The sequence below is a fragment of the Borostomias antarcticus genome, assembly GCF_949987555.1.
Source record: "Borostomias antarcticus genome assembly, chromosome: 6".
Lineage (NCBI taxonomy): Eukaryota > Metazoa > Chordata > Actinopteri > Stomiiformes > Stomiidae > Borostomias > Borostomias antarcticus.
In genome coordinates, this window is record NC_140239.1 from 11,431,633 (window position 1) to 11,450,519 (window position 18,887).

Consider the following 18,887-nt stretch of genomic DNA (forward strand, 5'->3'; position numbering starts at 1 on the left):
TCCATTTTCAGATGCGTAAATACTCTAAGAGGCATTTGAAGAGGCAAAATGTCTGCATACAAAGCAGTATGCTGCATCCTTGGATTGAGAATATTCCAGCCAGGGATGCTCTTTATACCACTCACTGTGGAAAGATCTTCTTGCCCCTCCCCATAAGGTTTGTGGAAAGGCGTTCAGATTTGGCTGCATTGGTCCATCAGGTTTATATTTCGATACAGTACTTCTAAAATGAGAGAAAAGAAGCAATTAGGGCAATTCATTTACTACTGTATCAGTACTTACTAAACAATTCAACTGTCCTACTCAAATCCCATTTGCCCACTCACAGCCTAGTGTGAAGCACCTTGCATTAACTTCAACATCAGCCTAAACCATGCACAATTCTTAACATGTAGGCTACAGTAAGAACCCAACTCCACAGGCTACACTAGCCAATATCCGAGAACATTAAAGCCATGTTGTTATATAGAAATCTGTTAACAGTGAACTAATATACTGACAGTGAACTAATATACTGTACCCTGAGGTCCAGCTGGACTTGTAGTATGGATCTGAGTGCCACCCCTCCTGTCGGTCTGTCCATCATTGTCCCTCTCCATCACTGTTCTGCTCTCCCCCTCTTTCTGAGTCACTTTCTTCTCTCTCAATGGCTCTGTCTCGGTCTCTGGTGTTTTGTTCTTCACAGTCATCACTCAGTTCTTCTTCATTGCTCATTCCTCCCTTACTCATGCTTTTCTCTTCCTTGACTGTTCTCCTGTCCCTTACTCTGCTCTTCGCCTTTGTCTGACTCCCCTCCTGTCTGTTTTTTTGGGTTGAAAAAAGCTGGCTGTGTCACCACTTTTCTCCTTCCTTTTCATTTTTGCATCTGCTGGACCTGCTGGACAGTATTCAAGAAAAGGGGGGTTAAAGCCATGCCATACATTGTACTGGGTACTCGATTTATGAGCTAAGCTAGCAAGCTATGGCTGTAGCTTGGCAATAAGCAGTCAACTTTTGCTGTTGTAGATTTCGTGATTTTCTCTAAACACAGCACGCACACACATCGTCCTACCTATCCCTATCTCACTATGACAGCCTCATTATTGTCTCACTTGCTAACGTAACACAGGTACTGTGCTACTGATTGTAGCTAGCTAAACAACTTTGTGTTGCAACTTGTTTCTGTGAGCTCCTACATTCCTTTTGTAACGTTTATTGACAAGAGCGCGCTGAGGACTGTCTCATTTGGTGCGCTAGCTAATAATTTAGTAGCCTACCATTTGACAACAGCGCACGCTGAGGGAAACGGTTGTCTCATTTCACTAGTGCTAGCTAGCAGACGTTGATGTGAAGCTAGATACCCCCGCCTCAGTATTGTAATAAACCGTGTGGCTCACCCTCAAAAAGGGATAAGAACTCCCTAAAATAAAGGCTCACTGGCCTAGGTGCGCACACACCCCAAGCCCCCAGGATTCGAAATCTAAAGTGAAGCCCTATTAAACCGCGCCATCTTGGCTAGATTTGTAGTCATTTGGCTATTTCCGGTGACTTTTGTACTTGCGCAGTTGTGCTTTTCTGTCCTACGCGCATCCACGAACAAGTTCTGTGAAATCCAATGAAATGAAAACCGGCTTGCATATTAACCTGTTTTTGTCAAATATATCCATTGGAGACATTATTTTTTATCCAGGCATCTTAGTTTTAACAGGTTAATTATAGCTGAACATGTTTTGTTTGCTAGTAGATGGTATTTATTCCGTTCGCGATAACGTTATTGCAGCCAGGCTTAATTCACTGCGTTCAAGCCAGCCTTCAATTCGGAAATACAAGTCATGTGGGCCACAGCCAATTCCCCTTTGCGCAAACATTAGCGTCATTACGGTATATCGTTTTTTCTCTTGGAAGGACTTATCACCGTCGCATTCACCGACAAGTAGTGAAGTCAAATAACGATGGTTTGATTAAAGAAGTGAAAGGCGGTTGTGGTGTGGCATTTCAAAATAAAGGACCTCTAAATTGTCATTACTATATTTCCTTAATATTCAGATTAGAAATAAAAGGAAATCGCCCATAATACCGCACCTACTCCAATCCAGAGAGCTAGCAGACCACCCCTGGCTCTGGGTATATCCCAGTGATTTTCAGGACATTCTGATGTGGCATTTCAAAATAAAGGCTCTCTAAACTGTTCTATACAACCTACTGTTTCCTGCAATTTCAGGTTAGGATTAAAAGGAGACCGCCCATAATGCATCAACACTTCCACTTCACAGTACTAGTAGACTACCTGAGGATGTCACCCAGTGATTTTCAGGACATTCTGATGTGGCATTTCAAAATAAAGGCCCTCTAAACTGTCCTATACGACCTACTGTTTCCTGCAAATTAGGAGTAAAAGGAGACCGCCCATAATGCATCAACACTTCCACATCACAGTACTAGTAGACCACCTCAGGGTGTCACCCAGTGATTTTCAGGACATTCTGATGTGGCATTTAAAAATAAAGGCCCTCTAAACTGTCCTATACGACCTACTGTTTCCTGCAATTTCAGATTAGGATTAAAAGGAGACGGCCCATAATGCATCAACACTTCCACTTCCGAGTACTAGTAGACCACCTTGCGGTGTCACCCTGTGATTTATATGACATTCTGATGTGGCATTTCAAAATAAAGGCCCTCTAAACTGTCCTATATGACCTACTGTTTCCTGCAATTTCAGATTAGGATTAAAGGGAGACCGCCCATAATGCATCAAAACTTCCACTTCAGAGTACGAGTATATCACCTCAAGGTGTCACACAGTGATTTTCACAACATTTTGATGTGGCATATCAAAATAAAAGCCCTCTAAACTGTCTTATACAACCTACTGTTTCCTGCAATTTCAGATTCGGATTAAAAGGAGACCGGCCATAATGCCTCAACACTTCCACTTCAAAGCACTAGTAGACCACCTCAGGGTATCACCCAGTGATCTTCAGGACATTCTGATGTGGTATTTCAAAATAAAGGCCCTCTAAACTGTCCTATACGACCTACTGTTTCCTGCAATTTCAGATTAGGATTAAAAAGAGACCGACCATAATGCATCAACACTTCCACTTCAGAGTACTAGTAGACCACCTCAGGGTGTCACCCAGTGATCTTCAGGACATTCTGATGTGGCATTTCAAAATAAAGGCCCTCTAAACTGTCCTATACGACCTACTGTTTCCTGCAAATTAGGATTAAAAGGAGACCGCCCATAATGCATCAACACTTCCACTTCACAGTACTAGTAGACCACCTCAGGGTGTCACCCAGTGATTTTCAGGACATTCTGATGTGCCATTTAAAAATAAAGGCCCTTTAAACTGTCCTATATGACCTACTGTTTCCTGCAATTTCAGATTAGGATTAAAAGGAGGCCGTCCATAATGCATCAACACTTCCACTTCACAGTACTAGTAGACCACCTCAGGTTGTCACCCTGTGATGTTTGTGACATTCTGATGTGGCATTTCAAAATAAAGGCCCTCTAAACTGTGCTATACGACCTACTGTTTCCTGCAATTTCAGATTAGGATTAAAAGGAGACCGCCCATAATGCATCAAAACTTCCACTTCAGAGTACTAGTAGACCACCTCAGGGTGTCACCCAGTGATCTTCAGGACATTCTGATGTGGCATTTCAAAATAAAGGCCCTCTAAACTGTCCTATACGACCTACTGTTTCCTGCAAATTAGGATTAAAAGGAGACCGCCCATAATGTATCAACACTTCCACTTCACAGTACTAGTAGACCACCTCAGGGTGTCACCCAGTGATTTTCAGGACATTCTGATGTGCCATTTAAAAATAAAGGCCCTTTAAACTGTCCTATATGACCTACTGTTTCCTGCAATTTCAGATTAGGATTAAAAGGAGACCGCCCATGATGCATCAACACTTCCACTTCACAGTACTAGTAGACCACCTCAGGTTGTCACCCTGTGATGTTTGTGACATTCTGATGTGGCATTTCAAAATAAAGGCCCTCTTAACTGTGCTATACGACCTACTGTTTCCTGCAATTTCAGATTAGGATTAAAAGGAGACCGCCCATAATGCATCAAAACTTCCACTTCAGAGTACTAGTAGACCACCTCAGGGTGTCACCCAGTGATCCTCAGGACATTCTGATGTGACATTTCAAAATAAAGGCCTTCTTAACTGTCCTGTACGACCTACTGTTTCCTGCAATTTCAGATTAGGATTAAAAGAAGACCGTCCATAATGCATCAACACTTCCACTTCCGAGTACTAGTAGACCACCTTGCGGTGTCACCCTGTGATTTATATGACATTCTGATGTGGCATTTCAAAATAAAGGCCCTCTAAACTGTCCTATACGACCTACTGTTTCCTGCAAATTAGGATTAAAAGGAGACCGCCCAAAATGCATCAAAACCTCCACTTCACAGTACTAGTAGACCATCTCAGGGTGTCACCCAGTGATGTTCAGGACATTCTGATATGGCATTTCAAAATAAAGGCTCTTTTAACTGTCCTATATGACCTACTGTTTCCTGCAATTTCAGATTAGGATTAAAAGGAGACCGCCCATAATGCATCAACACTTCCACTTCACAGTACTAGTAGACCATCTCAGGGTGTGACCCAGTGATTTTCAGGACATTCTGATGTGTCATTTCAAAATAAAGGCTCTCTAAACTGTCCTATACAACCTACTGTTTCCTGCAATTTCAGATTAGGATTAAAAGGAGACCGCCCATAATGCATCAACACTTCCACTTCACAATACTAGTAGACCATCTCAGGGTGTCACCCAGTGATTTTCAGGACATTCTGATCTGGCATTTCAAAATAAAGGCTCTCTAAACTGTCCTATACGACCTACTGTTTCCTGCAATTTCAGATTAGGATTAAAAGGAGACCGCCCATAATGCATCAACACTTCCACATAACAGTACTGGTAGACCACCTCAGGGTGTCACTCAGTGATTTTCAGGACATTCTGATGTGGCATTTCAAAATAAAGGCACTCTAAACTGTGCTATACGACCTACTGTTTCATGCAATTTCAGATTAGGATTAAAAGGAGACCGCCCATGATGCATCAACACTTCCACTTCACACTACTAGTAGACCACCTCAGGGTGTCACCCAGTGATTTTCAGGCCATTCTGATGTGGCATTTCAAAATAAAAGCATTTTAAAGTGTCAAACTGCTTAAATCAGGGTTAATTCAGGATTAAAAGAGAAATACCCATAATGCAATGGGTCTTTATACTACTCCGTAGTAGTAGGCCCCCTATGGATCTGACTCACGGAGTTTCACGAGATTCTGATGTGCCATTCCAAAATAAAAGCCTTTTAAAATGCCCAAAACTGCTTACATCAGGATTAAAAGAAAACTAACCATAATGCAACAGGTTCTATACTACACAGTGGAAGTAAGCCCCCTCTCGGTCTGAATCATGAAGTGGCATGAGATTCTGATGTGCCATTTCAAAATAAAAGCCTTCTAAATTCTAAAAAACAATCCAGATTTTATCCTGATTTAAGCAGTTTTTTACACTTTAAACAGCTTTTATTTTGAAATGGCACATCAGTATCATGTGAAACTCCATAAGTCAGACCGTGAAGGTGTATACTACCACTCTGTAGTATAGAACCCGTTGCATTATGGGTAGTTTTCTTTTAATCCTGATGTAAGCAGTTTTTTAGACTTTAGAAGGCTTTTATTTTGAAATGAGTCAGATCGAGAGGAAGCCTAATACCACTGTATAGTATAGAACCAGTTGCATTATTTGTGAGGGAGGTGGAGCGATACCAATTACACCTGGTGGGGCTATCCTCCACGCACAGCACAGACACCGGAACCAAACTCCTGGATAGGGGTTAGCCCACAAGTACACCTGGCATCATAACACCTTAGGCCGTAGGTCGATGATCGATTTCGTTATCGTATCATCTGATCTGAGGCCATGTGTTTTGGACACTCGGGTAAAGAGAGGGGCAAAGCTGTCCACTGATCACCATCTGGTGGTGAGCTGGTTTCGATGGCGGGGGAAGCTTCTGGACAGACCTGGAAAACCCAAGCGTGTAGTGAGGGTGAACTGGGAACGTCTGGAGGAAGAGCCTGTCCGGAGAGATTTCAACTGCCACCTCCGGCTGAGCTTCTCAGGCATCCCTGTGGAGGTTGGGGACATTGATCATGAGTGGTCGGTGTTCAAAGGAAGGAGGACTTTGCGGAACTCCTGAACCCGACTAATCCACCCTCTACAATCGAGGCAGAGCCGGAAGATGATGGGGGGTCATCAATTACCTTGGAGGAGGTCACTGAGGTAGTCAAACTCCACAGTGGCAAAGCCCCAGGCACTGATGAGATCCATCCAGAAATGCTGAAGGCGCTGGGTGTTGAGGGGCTGTCTTGATTGACACGCCTCTTTAACATTGCGTGGAAGTCTGGGTCAGTGCCAAAGGAGTGGCAGACTGGGGTGGTGGTCCCAATATTCAAAAAAGGGGACCAGAGGGTGTGTGCCAATTATAGAGGCATCGCATTACTCAGACTCCCAGGGAAAGTGTACTCCAAGGTGCTGGAAAGGAGGGTCCGGCCGATAGTCGAACCTCAGATCGAAGAGGAACAATGCGGATTTCGTCCTGGTCATGGAACCACCGACCAGCTCTTCACTCTCGCGAGGATCTTGGAGGGGGCTTGAGAGTTTGCCCAACCTGTCTACATGTGTTTTGTGGACTTGGAGAAGGCTTACGACTGGGTCCCTCGAGAGGTCTTGTGGAGGGTTATGCGGGAGTATGGGGTGAGGGGGTCCCTACTTAGGGCTATCCAATCCCTGTACACCCAGAGCGAGAACTGTGTCCGGGTCCTCGGCAGTAAGTTGTCTTCCTTTCCGGTGTGGGTTGGCCTCCGCCAGGGCTGCGCTTTGTCACCAATCCTGTTTGTGATTTTCATGGACAGGCTATCGAGGCGTAGCCGTGGGGAGGTGGGTTTGCAGTTCAGAGACCTGGGGATCGCGTTGCTGCTAATTGCAGATGATGTGGTCCTGATGGCATCATCTGCCTGCGACCTCCAGCACTCTCTGGATTGGTTCGCAACTGAGTGTGAAGTGGCTGGGATGAGAATCAGCACCTCTAAATCTGAGGCCATGGTTCTCAGCAGGAAACCGGAGGCCTGTCCGCTCCGAGTAGGAATTGAGTCCTTACCCCAAGTGAAGGAGTTGAAGTATCTGGGGGTCTTGTTCACGAGTGAGGGAACCATGGAGAGGGAGTTTGGCCGGAGAATCGGAGCAGCTGGTGCGGTTCTGCAGTCGCTTTACCGCACTGTTGTGACGAAAAGAGAGCTGAGCCAAAAGGCAAAGCTCTCGATCTACCGGTCTATCTTCGTCCCCACCCTCACCTATGGTCATGAAGGATGGGTCATGACTGAAAGAATGAGATCACGGATACAAGCGGCCGAAATTAGTTTTCTCCGGAGGGTGGCTGGGGTCTCCCTGAGAGATTGGGTGAGAAATTCAGTCATCCGGGAGAGACTCGGAGTAGAACCGCTGCTCCTTTGCGTCGAAAGGAGCCAGTTGAGGTGGTTCGGGCATCTAGTGAGGATGCCTCCTGGGCTCCTCAATAGGGAGGTGTTCCAGGCGTGTCCAGCTGGGAGGAGGCCGCAGGGTAGACCCAGGACTAGGTGGCAGGACTACATCTCCGCACTGGCCTGTGAGTGGCAAAAGATTCCCCAGGTGGAGCTGGTTGATGCTGCTAGGGAAAGGGATGTCTGGGGCCCCCTGCTGGAGCTGCTGCCTCCGCAACCCGACCCCGGATAAGCGGATGAAGATAGATGGATGAACATCAGAATCTCGTGAACCTTCATGAGTCAGACTGGGACGAGGCCTACTACCACTGTGTAGTATAGAACCCGGTAGTTTTCTTTTAATCCTGATTTAATCTTGATTTAAGCAGTTTTTTTTAATTTAGAAGGCTTTTATTTTGAAATGGCACATCAGAATCTCGTGAAACTTTATGATTCATACCGAGACGGGCCTACCACCACTGTGTAGTATAGAACCCATTGCATTATTGGTAGTTTTGTTTTAATCCTGATTTAATCCTGATTTAAGCAGTTTTGACACTTTAAAAGGCTTTTACAGTAAGTAAGTAAAAGTTTATTTGTATAGCACCCCTCTCAGCACGAATGCACGAGTGCTTCACATAAGGTGCAGGTGACAAAAAATGCATAGTAAAATAAACTAGAAAGTACATTTCCTGGAGAAAATGTGAGGTGGGCTACCTGCTGCAGTTGTATGTAACAGCTACTGCTAGTACTACTGCAGACCGGCCAATCTCCATGCACCCACCGGCGAAGACTATGCATCTCTAGCCGACTCAGGGGGGGTCCGTGGTGTGGTGGCGAGACTCCGCCCCCTCAGGTCAGAGCCAGTCGGGGACAGTGTACCCCTCTCCGGGCCACCTACCTGACTCCACCGGTGAAAACCGTGTGTCTCTAGCCCACTCAGGGTCTGAGTTGTGGGGCCCGTGGCGTGGATAGTGGCATACTGGTTAGGCTCCGCCCCCTTGGGTCACAGCTAGTCGGGGACAGTACAGTGACCTCCGGGCAATTTCCATGCATCCACCATTGAAGACTGTGTGTCTCTAGCCTACTTAGGGGCTGAAAAGTGGGTTCTGTGGAGTGAAGATCATGTGTCTCTATTCCACTTTGGCTGAGTTCTGTGCTACCACATTAGTTATAAAAGGGTGCCTGTACCTTTAAGAGAGGCTGCACATTCACACAAATTCTAAAAAGCAACAGCTGCCACCACTCTAATCCCAACTGACACTCTGATCCTAGACATGGTCCGCTTCAGACAGCTCTATCGCAAAAAACTATAAATGTTACATCTTATATATTGACACCATGGCAACAAGTTAGAAAAAGGGTAAAAATGCAAAATCAGCAGCTCAAAAGTTAGTGTGGCACCATATGTTTCAATGGGGAGCGCAGTTGCTGAACAAATCGTCATACCACAAAAACGGTAAGTCACACAGCTTAGGTACTTACATTGTACGAATCAGCACAGTTGTGTGAACGTTTTGATGTATAATATGTGTGTAAGCTTTCAAAACTGTAGGAGTGCCAGCAGTTTACAAAATGTGTGAATATTTTCAAAGCAACAGCTGCCACCACTCTAAAAACATAATGATACGGAACATTCCACCAGCAGTTTCAATGGCACAAAAATTACTATTAAAAAATAAATTACTAAAAAACTATAAAAAAAAAACTATAAAAAATCTGAATACATCCGGGAAACAGCTAAAGACGAACATTTTAAAGTTTGAATGAAGTTTCTAGCACAAAGTATGAAGAAGTAGTTAAAGGAGAATGCTCGTTTTTGACAACCTGGACCTTATTTACGGCACGTTTCACTCACCGAGATAACTTTGGTGTAATTCGGAGGCCTGTAGAAGAAATTTATAATCCAGCGCGAGCCAAGTATATCCATGTAATGGCGGCGGATGGGGCACCGAGAATGCAGCTTCTAAAAAATATATTTTCTGCCGCGAAACGGTTGTTTTCATCAATCTGTCTTTATGAATCGCTAGTTGTGCTTACATAGAGCGAGGGCTTGTTGTGTTCCAGCACGCTGTGCATTCTCCTTTAAGGGCCAAAACACTGAGGAGAATAATAAGAAAGAAAGAAAGAAAGAAAGAAAGAAAGAAAGAAAGAAAGAAAGAAAGAAAGAAAGAAAGAAATAGTGGGAATATCACAAGTTAACAAGTTATCACAACCTAATAACATAACAAAAAGTATACAAAGAGTGGGCAAATTCAAAGGCATTATGCCTTTGCCGTTGCATTATGGGTGTTTTTCTTTTAATCCTGATTTAACCCTGATTCAAGCAGTTTTTGACACTTTAAAAGGCTTTTATTTTGAGATTCTGCATCAGAATGTCCTGAAGATCACTGGGTGACACCGTGAGTTGGTCTACTAGTACTCTTAAGTGGAAGTGTTAAGGCATTATGGGCAGTCTCCTTTTAATCCTAATCTGAAATTGCAGGAAACAGTAGGTTGTATAAGACAGTTTAGGGGGCTTTTATTTTGAAATGCCACATCAAAATGTCGTGAAAATCACTGTGTGACACCTTGAGGTGGTCTACTAGTACTCTGACATGTAAGTGTTGAGGCATTATGGGCGGCCTCCTTTTAATCCTCATCTGAAATTGCAGGAAACAGTAGGTCATATAGCACAGTTTAGAGTGCCTTTATTTTGAAATGCCACATCAGAATGTCCTGGAAATAACTTGGTGACACCCTGAGGTGGTCTACTAGTACTGTGAAGTGGAAGTGTTGATGCATTATGGGCGGTCTCCTTTTAATCCAAATCTGAAATTGCAGGAAACAGTAGGTCGTATAGGACAGTTAAGAGGGCCTTTATTTTGAAATGCCACATCAGAATGTCATATAAATCACTGGGTGACACCCTGAGGTGGTCTACTAGTACTGTGAAGTGGAAGTGTTGATGCATTATGGGCGGTCTCCTTTTAATCCTAATCTGAAATTGCAGGAAACAGTAGGTTGTATAGGACAGTTTAGAGAGCCTTTATTTTGAAATGCAACATCAGAATGTCCTGAAAATCACTGGGTGACACCCTCAGGTGGTCTACTAGTACTGTGAAGTGGAAGTGTTGATGCATTATGGGCGGTCTCCTTTTAATCCAAATCTGAAATTGCAGGAAACAGTAGCTCATATAGGACAGTTTAGAGGGCCTTTATTTTGAAATGCCACATCAGAATGTCATATAAATCACAGGGTGACATCGCGAGGTGGTCTACTAGGACTTGGAAGTGTTGGGGCATTATGGGTGGTCTCCTTTTAATCCTAATTTTAAATTGCAGAAAACAGTAGGTCATAGCACAGTTTAGAGGGCCTTTATTTTGAAATGCCACATCAGAATGTCCTGAAGATCACTGGGTGACACCCTGAGGTGGTCTACTAGTACTCTGAAGTGGAAGTGTTGATGCATTATGGGCGGTCTCCTTTTAATCCTAATCTGAAATTGCAGGAAACAGTAGGTCGTATAGGACAGTTAAGAGGGCCTTTATTTTGAAATGCCACATCAGAATGTCCTGAAGATCACTGGGTGACACCCTGAGGTGGTCTACTAGTACTCTGAAGTGGAAGTGTTGATGCATTATGGGCGGTCTCCTTTTAATCCTAATCTGAAATTGCAGGAAACAGTAGGTCGTATAGGACAGTTTAGAGGGCCTTTATTGTGAAATGCCACATCAGAATGTCCTGAAGATCACTGCGTGACACCATGGAGGTATAATATAACTGGAGACGGCATTGAAAATGGCTGCCTATTCATTTCAATGAAAGTTGCTCACCGGCGCATGAAGCCATTTGACGTAGTGGCCAAAGCCCGGTATTGCAAGTCACGTGACGGCATGTGGCCCAAGACCCTTATTTCCCATGGTTTGTGGATTATGATAGATAGGGCTAGAAAAGGAAAACAAAATTTTTCTCGGTATCATTCAGCATCAGAGACCAATCTAATCAATATAAACTTTTAATTCAATGGGGTTTTGTTTGTTTTTGAAGCCACCAATACCTGTATCGAGCCATTTGAAACATGTGCTGTGCACGAGCCTCGGGGACGCTGGGCGCGCGTTCAAGAGTCCTGCGAACTCGGGAAAGCACGTCACCATAGGAAGACCCGCCCTACTCTGCCTCTGATTGGATAGTTTTAAGGATGTCATGCAATGACGTCGGCTAACATTTGCTATGCTTTTAGCAATGAAGCTGCTATGATCATGCTAATCATAGATATGAACGTATATCTATGATGCAAATGATCATGACATGTGGTTACTTTAGGACATCGTTGGAAAAGATCTAGAGGGTAAGTGGGTCAATGTTGAATAACTTAGCTAACATTATCTAATGTTACATTTCTTTATATTAACATCAACTATATTGATAGGCTAGGGAGCTATGCTAACGGTAGCTAATGCTAACGGCTTAGGGTTAACGTTAGTTAATGCTAACGTTACGTTCGGAGGTCTCAGATGTATTTCAATTTTAACATAATGTTGAGCATGATCAATGTGACATTGTTCATACATTGATTACAGTCTGTAATCTTGTCTGGCATTATTTAGCTATAGTGGGCTGATGCTACTATAGCATTTGCCACATTATACATCAAATTAATCAAGCATAGTTAGTGTTATTACCTGAAGGCATTATTACCATTGCAAGTAAGCATGCCTTGTATATGCCATGCCTGGAAATCAAATTAATAGTGTAATTCTTCCCCATCATAGCTCATTGTACACTAATATAATCATTCTCCTTGCCTTTGCTAATACTCATCTCTTTTATCAAACTTTGTGCTAGGAAAGAAATCTGTCTGTGATTCGTCGCTAGTGCTCATCCAGGCTGTTGTCATCTCCCGCCTGGACTCCTGCAACTCCCTACTTGCTGCCATCCTGCAGCGTTGGCCATCAGACTCCTGGAGAAAGCTGCTGCTGACCTGGTGTTCAACGGCCCCATGCTCTTCCACACAACTTCCCTACTCCGTTCTCAGCACTGGCTCCCTGCGCTGTCCCATCCAGTTTAGGACTGTGGTGCAAGCCTACAGGGCAAATGAACAGCTCCCTCCGACCTCCAGGCTGTGGTCAAGCTCTGCTGCCTTGAGGTGATTGGTTCCCCAGTTGCTCCAAGCCCCCCTATGGCAGATTGTAACGGCCATGGCTGCAATACCGAGCTTGGCCTGAAAGCCCATGGTGGCTTCAATGCGCCAAGCTGATCCTGGGGGATTGCGTGACACCCTGAGGTGGTCTACTAGTACTCTGGAGTGGAAGTGTTGATGCATTATGGGCGGTCTCCTTTTAATCCTAATCTGAAATTGCAGGAAACAGTAGGTCGTATAGGACAGTTTAGAGGGCCTTTATTTTGAAATGCCACACCAGAATGTCCTGAAAATCACAGGGTGACACCCTGAGGTGGTCTACTAGTACTCTGAAGTGGAAGTGTTGATGCATTATGGGCGGTCTCCTTTTAATCTTAATCTGAAATTGCAGGAAACAGTAGGTTGTATAGGACAGTTTAGAGGGCCTTTATTTTGAAATGCCACATCAGAATGTCCTGAACATCACTGCGTGACACCCTGAGGTGGTCTACTAGTACTCTGAAGTGGAAGTGTTGATGCATTATTGGCGGTCTCCTTTTAATCCTAATCTGAAATTGCAGGAAACAGTAGGTCGTATAGGACAGTTTAGAGGGCCTTTATTTTGAAATGCCACATCAGAATGTCCTGAAGATCACTGGGTGACACCCTGAGGTGGTCTACTAGTACTGTGAAGTGGAAGTGTTGATGCATTATGGGCGGTCTCCTTTTAATCCTAATTTGCAGGAAACAGTAGGTCGTATAGGACAGTTTAGAGGGCCTTTATTTTGAAATGCCACATCAGAATGTCCTGAAGATCACTGGGTGACACCCTGAGGTGGTCTACTAGTACTGTGAAGTGGAAGTGTTGATGCATTATGGGCGGTCTCCTTTTAATCCTAATTTGCAGGAAACAGTAGGTCGTATAGGACAGTTTAGAGGGCCTTTATTTTGAAATGCCACATCAGAATGTCCTGAAGATCACTGGGTGACACCCTGAGGTGGTCTACTAGTACTGTGAAGTGGAAGTGTTGATGCATTATGGGCGGTCTCCTTTTAATCCTAACCTGAAATTGCAGGAAACAGTAGGTTTTATAGAACAGTTTAGAGAGCCTTTATTTTGAAATGCCACATCAGAATGTCCTGAAAATCACTGGGATATACCCAGAGACAGGGGTGGTCTGCTAGGTCTCTGGATTGGAGTAGGTGCGGTATTATGGGCGATTTCCTTTTATTTCTAATCTGAATATTAAGGAAATATAGTAATGACAATTTAGAGGTCCTTTATTTTGAAATGCCACACCACAACCGCCTTTCACTTCTTTAATCAAACCATCGTTATTTGACTTCACTACTTGTCGGTGAATGCGACGGTGATAAGTCCTTCCAAGAGAAAAAACGATGTACCGTAATGACGCTAATGTTTGCGCAAAGGGGAATTGGCTGTGGCCCACATGACTTGTATTTCCGAATTGAAGGCTGGCTTGACCGCAGTAAATAAAGCCTACTACACACAAAATCCTAAACTTCTCGATAATGGTTGCATTTGCTTATAAGTAGCCTAACTAATGTAGCTAGAGGCTGGATTGACTGATAATTCATGGATTTGCACCGGAGAGAAGTGTTCGGTCAGCTGTCGAGGAACGTGCCTAGTCTACTGAGCAGGCGCAGGCAAAAAAAACTCGAAAGGTTCGAAAAGATCCGGTTCAATTAGATGAATCGACTCGATCTTCGAAAAGAGTCGAACTGCCCATCACTAATTATGAAATGATGCCCCCCCCCCCCATTTTCATTTATCACATTTCTGAATTTGTCCAATGAGACGGCATCCAATTTGAAGATAATTTGAGAAAACTCAAAATAAAAACAGCTTTACCTAGCTTGGTTTTGACTCAACTCTGTGGGGAGGACATGCTTTTTGGATATCTCCCTAAAAGAGTTGAAGGGCCCATATTGCATGGACTACTCAGCACCCTATAGAGTCCTATAGATAAACAATCACTTAAAAAGTATCATGATGCTTTCTTTCTTGTGACGTCTTCAAAGTGAATATTTAGGCTATTGCTTCAGTTTTTCGTTCTGTTATTGACATGAATGACTAAGCCCTTTGACTATGCAACAAGAAATACTCTCTCTCTGGGGCCCTTGGGCCTGGGCTCGGTAAGTCCATTCAGTAACATGTCTTTGCTCCTTGGCGCTAGGACTTCCTCTGCGCCTCGGCTTCGTTCTCTGCTCCAGCAGTCTGTGGGCCTCACCCCTCCGCCTGGCTGCGAGTTGGCGGTTGGCGCCTGTGTGTCGATTACAGCCATCTCAACAACGCAGTGACACCTGACCGATACCCCTTCCCACACATCCAGGACTTTTCAGCCCACCTCGCGGGTCAGCTCATCTTCTTCAAAGTGGACCTCGTTTGCGGATACCACCAGCTGGTTGTCCCCAAGGCTTTGGTGATCACCTCGATCAGACTGTTCAAGTTCCTGCGCCTTCAGCCTTATGAACGCTGCTCAGACCATCCATCGCCTCATGGACCCCATGCTACAAGACCTACAGTACTCGAACAGTACCTTTCATCTGCACTTCCAAAGCAGAACACCTCCTACCTCCAGGCTCTCTTCAAGCAGCTCAGCTAACATGGGCTGATCGTCAATCCAGCCAAGTGGCTGTTCAGCCTGACCATTCCCAGCCCATCCCCAACCCTGCAGGGCTTCCTGGGTATGGAGACTTTCTACCACCGCTTTATCCCATCATGTGGCGTCTGCTAACCCCGTAATCGTGTTTCGTAGTACAAGGCCCTGCGAAGCTAGTTCAACATATCCAGGATAACTTTTCGTTGAAAATGAAATGTCAGACAGGAGTTTATTATTTTCATTCCATTCAGAAAGAAATGTGAACGTTTCAAGTGTTTACACTGAATAGAACAAAAAACACTTAAATACAAAATAAAAAAGCATATCATAATGCACAATAAATAATAATAAAAACAACAACAGCAAAGTAATTTTAAAAAGGTTTCATCCAAAGAATAATAAACTATCACCTAACCAACTGTTGGCGAACTTTGAGTTGAACATGATCAAACTGAATAGGTCATCTCCTCAACACCATCATCCTCTCACTAACCAGGATGTAAGACACCATGTATGACTGGTCTCTCCCAGCCCTCCTCTTCAGGCCAGGTTGAGCGGTCTCTCCTGGTCTTCAGGCCAGGTTGAGCGTTCTCTCCTGATCTTCAGGCCAGTTTGAGCGGTCTCTCCTGGTCTTCAGGCCGGGTTGAGTGGTCTCTCCTGGTCTTCAGGCCTGGTTGACCAGTCTCTCCTGGTCTTCAGGCCAGGTTGACCAGTCTCTCGCTGGCCTCCCACAGCTTCCTGGCCACACCTTCGTCTCTGGCGAAGGGCCTCAGAGAGGCGGGCCGGCAGTCTGAGAAGTAGCCTCCGCTGTGGATGGTGGCCTGGTCGGACACGCAGCACCACACCACCGTCTGAGCGCCCAGCTCGCACGGGACAAAGAGCATCCACATCACCACCTGCATCAGCATCCTGAACAGCAGGGAGTAGTGACACGCCCAGCCACTTTGCACATAGCCTGGGGGGGGGGAGAGAGGTAAAGAAAAAATATTAGATTTGAGGATTAATATCCAATGCTAATAGTTTAATAACCACTATTTATAGACATTACTTAACCAACACAAAGGGGATTCAACACTACTTCCTGTCATCATGTCTGGTACATTCGCTGTAAGCCACTCCCTCCACCCAACACTTCTCTCTAGCTCTAGACCGCCCACCAACATCTCTCTCTAGCTCTAGACCCCTCACCCAACACCTCTCTCTAACTCTAGACCCCCCACCAACACCTCTCTCTAACTCTAAACCCCCCACCAACACCTCTCTAACTCTAGACCCCCCACCAACACCAACATTTCTATGCAGTCTGCTGCTATCTAGCTAGTTATCTAACTTGAATGAACCAACATGACCATTTATTTTAGTAATACATACATGTATTTCATGTAATATTCTCTAGACCCCCCACCAACACCTCTGTCTAACTCTAGACCCCCCACCAACACCTCTCCCTAAGTCTAGACCCCCACTCCTCCACCCAACACCTCTCTCTAACTCTAGACGCCAATATTTCTACCAGCTGACAGGAACGTGTGTGCAGAGGAGGACAGTCACCTGGGTGCACAGCGTAGGCCGTCACTCCTCTGCCCTGGGTGACGCGGGCCAGCTCCTGGGTGAAGTAGAGGTTGGCCAGCTTGCTGCGGCAGTAGGTGAAGAAGGGCAGCAGGTTGTAGTTGAGGTCCTGGAAGTCCAGCTTCTGGTACTTGTAGCTGGAGCAGGTGAGGGTGACCACGCGGCTCGGCGAGCTCTCCTTCAGGCGGCCCAGCAGCAGATTGGTGAGCAGGAAGTGACCCAGGTGGTTGACCCCGAAACACATGCTGAAGTTATCATCAGTCCAGTCCAGGACACCGGGCATGGCTGGGGGAGGGGGGAGGGTGATGACAGTACCAGGGTCAGATACACTGCAGTATCCATGCTTGACAGTGTTGTTGTGTCTCTTGTCATTGGTAGGCCTCTCTCTCTCTCCCTCACACACACACACACACGTCCCAGACTCTACGAGCTGACTTCCAGGTGACTGGTCTACTGTGTCTCTCCACTATGAATGTCCAGAGATCTGCACGGCGCCCACTGTCCCAAGACTCACTGGCCCAAGACCCTGACCTGCGTTGTTGATCAGAATGTCGAGCCTCTTCTCCCTTAGCAGGAAGCTCTTACAGAAGTCTCGTACGGAACGCAGGCTGGCCAGGTCCAGCTCCATGTGGAGCACGTTGACGCTGCGGCTCCTGATCTTGATGTCCCTCACGGCCTTCTCGGCCTTGCCCTCGTCCCGGCACGCGATGATGACACGGGCACCACGCATGGCCAGGGCGACGGCAGTCTCTCTACCAACACCAGAATTCCCCCCTGTGATAGGAAGACACAGAGCCTATAGGTCAGAAAGGGCTACCAACAACTACATAGAACTATAATGCGTTCAATCAGTTTGCTGATCTCAGCATCTGATTTGACATACATAGCAAGTTTCGCGAATCCAGACAATTGGAGATCACCGCGTTACAGCTATCATTTGACAATACTGTAACAAGGCAAACGTACAGTAGCTTGCTGGGCTAGTTCCTCTGGGTACACTAGGTTGAGTATACTAACACTAGATTGAGAATAGTAACGTAAGGTGGTTTTAACGCCCTCACTCGGGAGGGGCGGTCCTAACCTATTCTATTAATACATCCATGGTCCTAACGCACAAACGCAGTGACTGATTTCTGGGCTTGTGCTAGCGACATTTTAAACTGCAACGGAAAAGTAGCCGTTTTTCTACAATTACATATCATAGGAAGTCTTCGTATTTTCAGCTTGTTATGGGCATATTTTGTTATATAAAAACGACCACAAATCATCACTATGAATTATGTGAAGTGTCGCCCGAACATATTGCTTGGCGATGCCTCGTAATTGTATGGGAATACCATATTACTGTACCAACGTTACTGTCCATATGAGTTGGTGGAATGGGAGTTAACGCAGCCCCTCTCCAGGATTCCAAATTGCAGCGCTAGCTATCATCAAAATTAGCAACCCAGTTTAAAACCGACACAACGCCGATAGATTTGGAAACCGGAATTGTTTAGGGGACACGTTGAACGAACAAAGTAAGCTAAATTGTTATCACCAAACGTCTGGTTTTATACATTTACAGTTTGTTGTGTTAACGTAGCCCCTTCCACTACATGTGTATGGATAGCTAGAATAACTTCTGTCACTAGCGTCTTACCAGTGATAAGAACCGTTTTGCCATCAAGTCTTTTCAAGTCCGTGCAGTACCTCCTTACTTTCACCCATTTTAAAATTAAAAAGCAAACTAAAGCAGCGACAATTGTGTAAAAAATATACATTTTGGAGCAACGGGTTAACGTTAGTTAGTGCTAGCTAGCTAACCTTCTGCTTAGCCCTGCTTATTCCATTCATTCAGGACTGTCTTCGGATTAGGAATTGGTTAGTGCTATCTAGTGAGAACTACCCAACAACCGATTTGCTTTTCCAAAAGCTAGGTACCTAGCTAAGATGGCTAACTAGAAAAACCCAAACGCGTCGCTAGCTGACGCTAAGTGACAGCTATGCTCGTTAGCTGGTGCTTGACAACAATATAAACTGCAAGGCACGCACATGCGCACAAA

General features: G+C 45.0%; 1 protein-coding gene across 1 annotated transcript; it reads right to left on the bottom strand.

Annotated features, from left to right (window-relative positions):
• Nucleotides 1–15,968: 15,968 nt before the first annotated feature.
• LOC311309985 (retinol dehydrogenase 14) lies at nt 15,969–18,610 on the bottom strand (the record flags this gene model as incomplete). Its single annotated transcript, XM_084439364.1, has 4 exons — nt 18,485–18,610; nt 17,374–17,616; nt 16,825–17,127; nt 15,969–16,228 (listed from the first exon to the last, which is right to left on the bottom strand). The coding sequence occupies exons 1-4, from the start codon at nt 18,603–18,605 to the stop codon at nt 15,969–15,971; spliced, it is 927 nt and encodes a 308-aa protein (XP_084295490.1). The 5' UTR covers nt 18,606–18,610.
• Nucleotides 18,611–18,887: the final 277 nt, after the last annotated feature.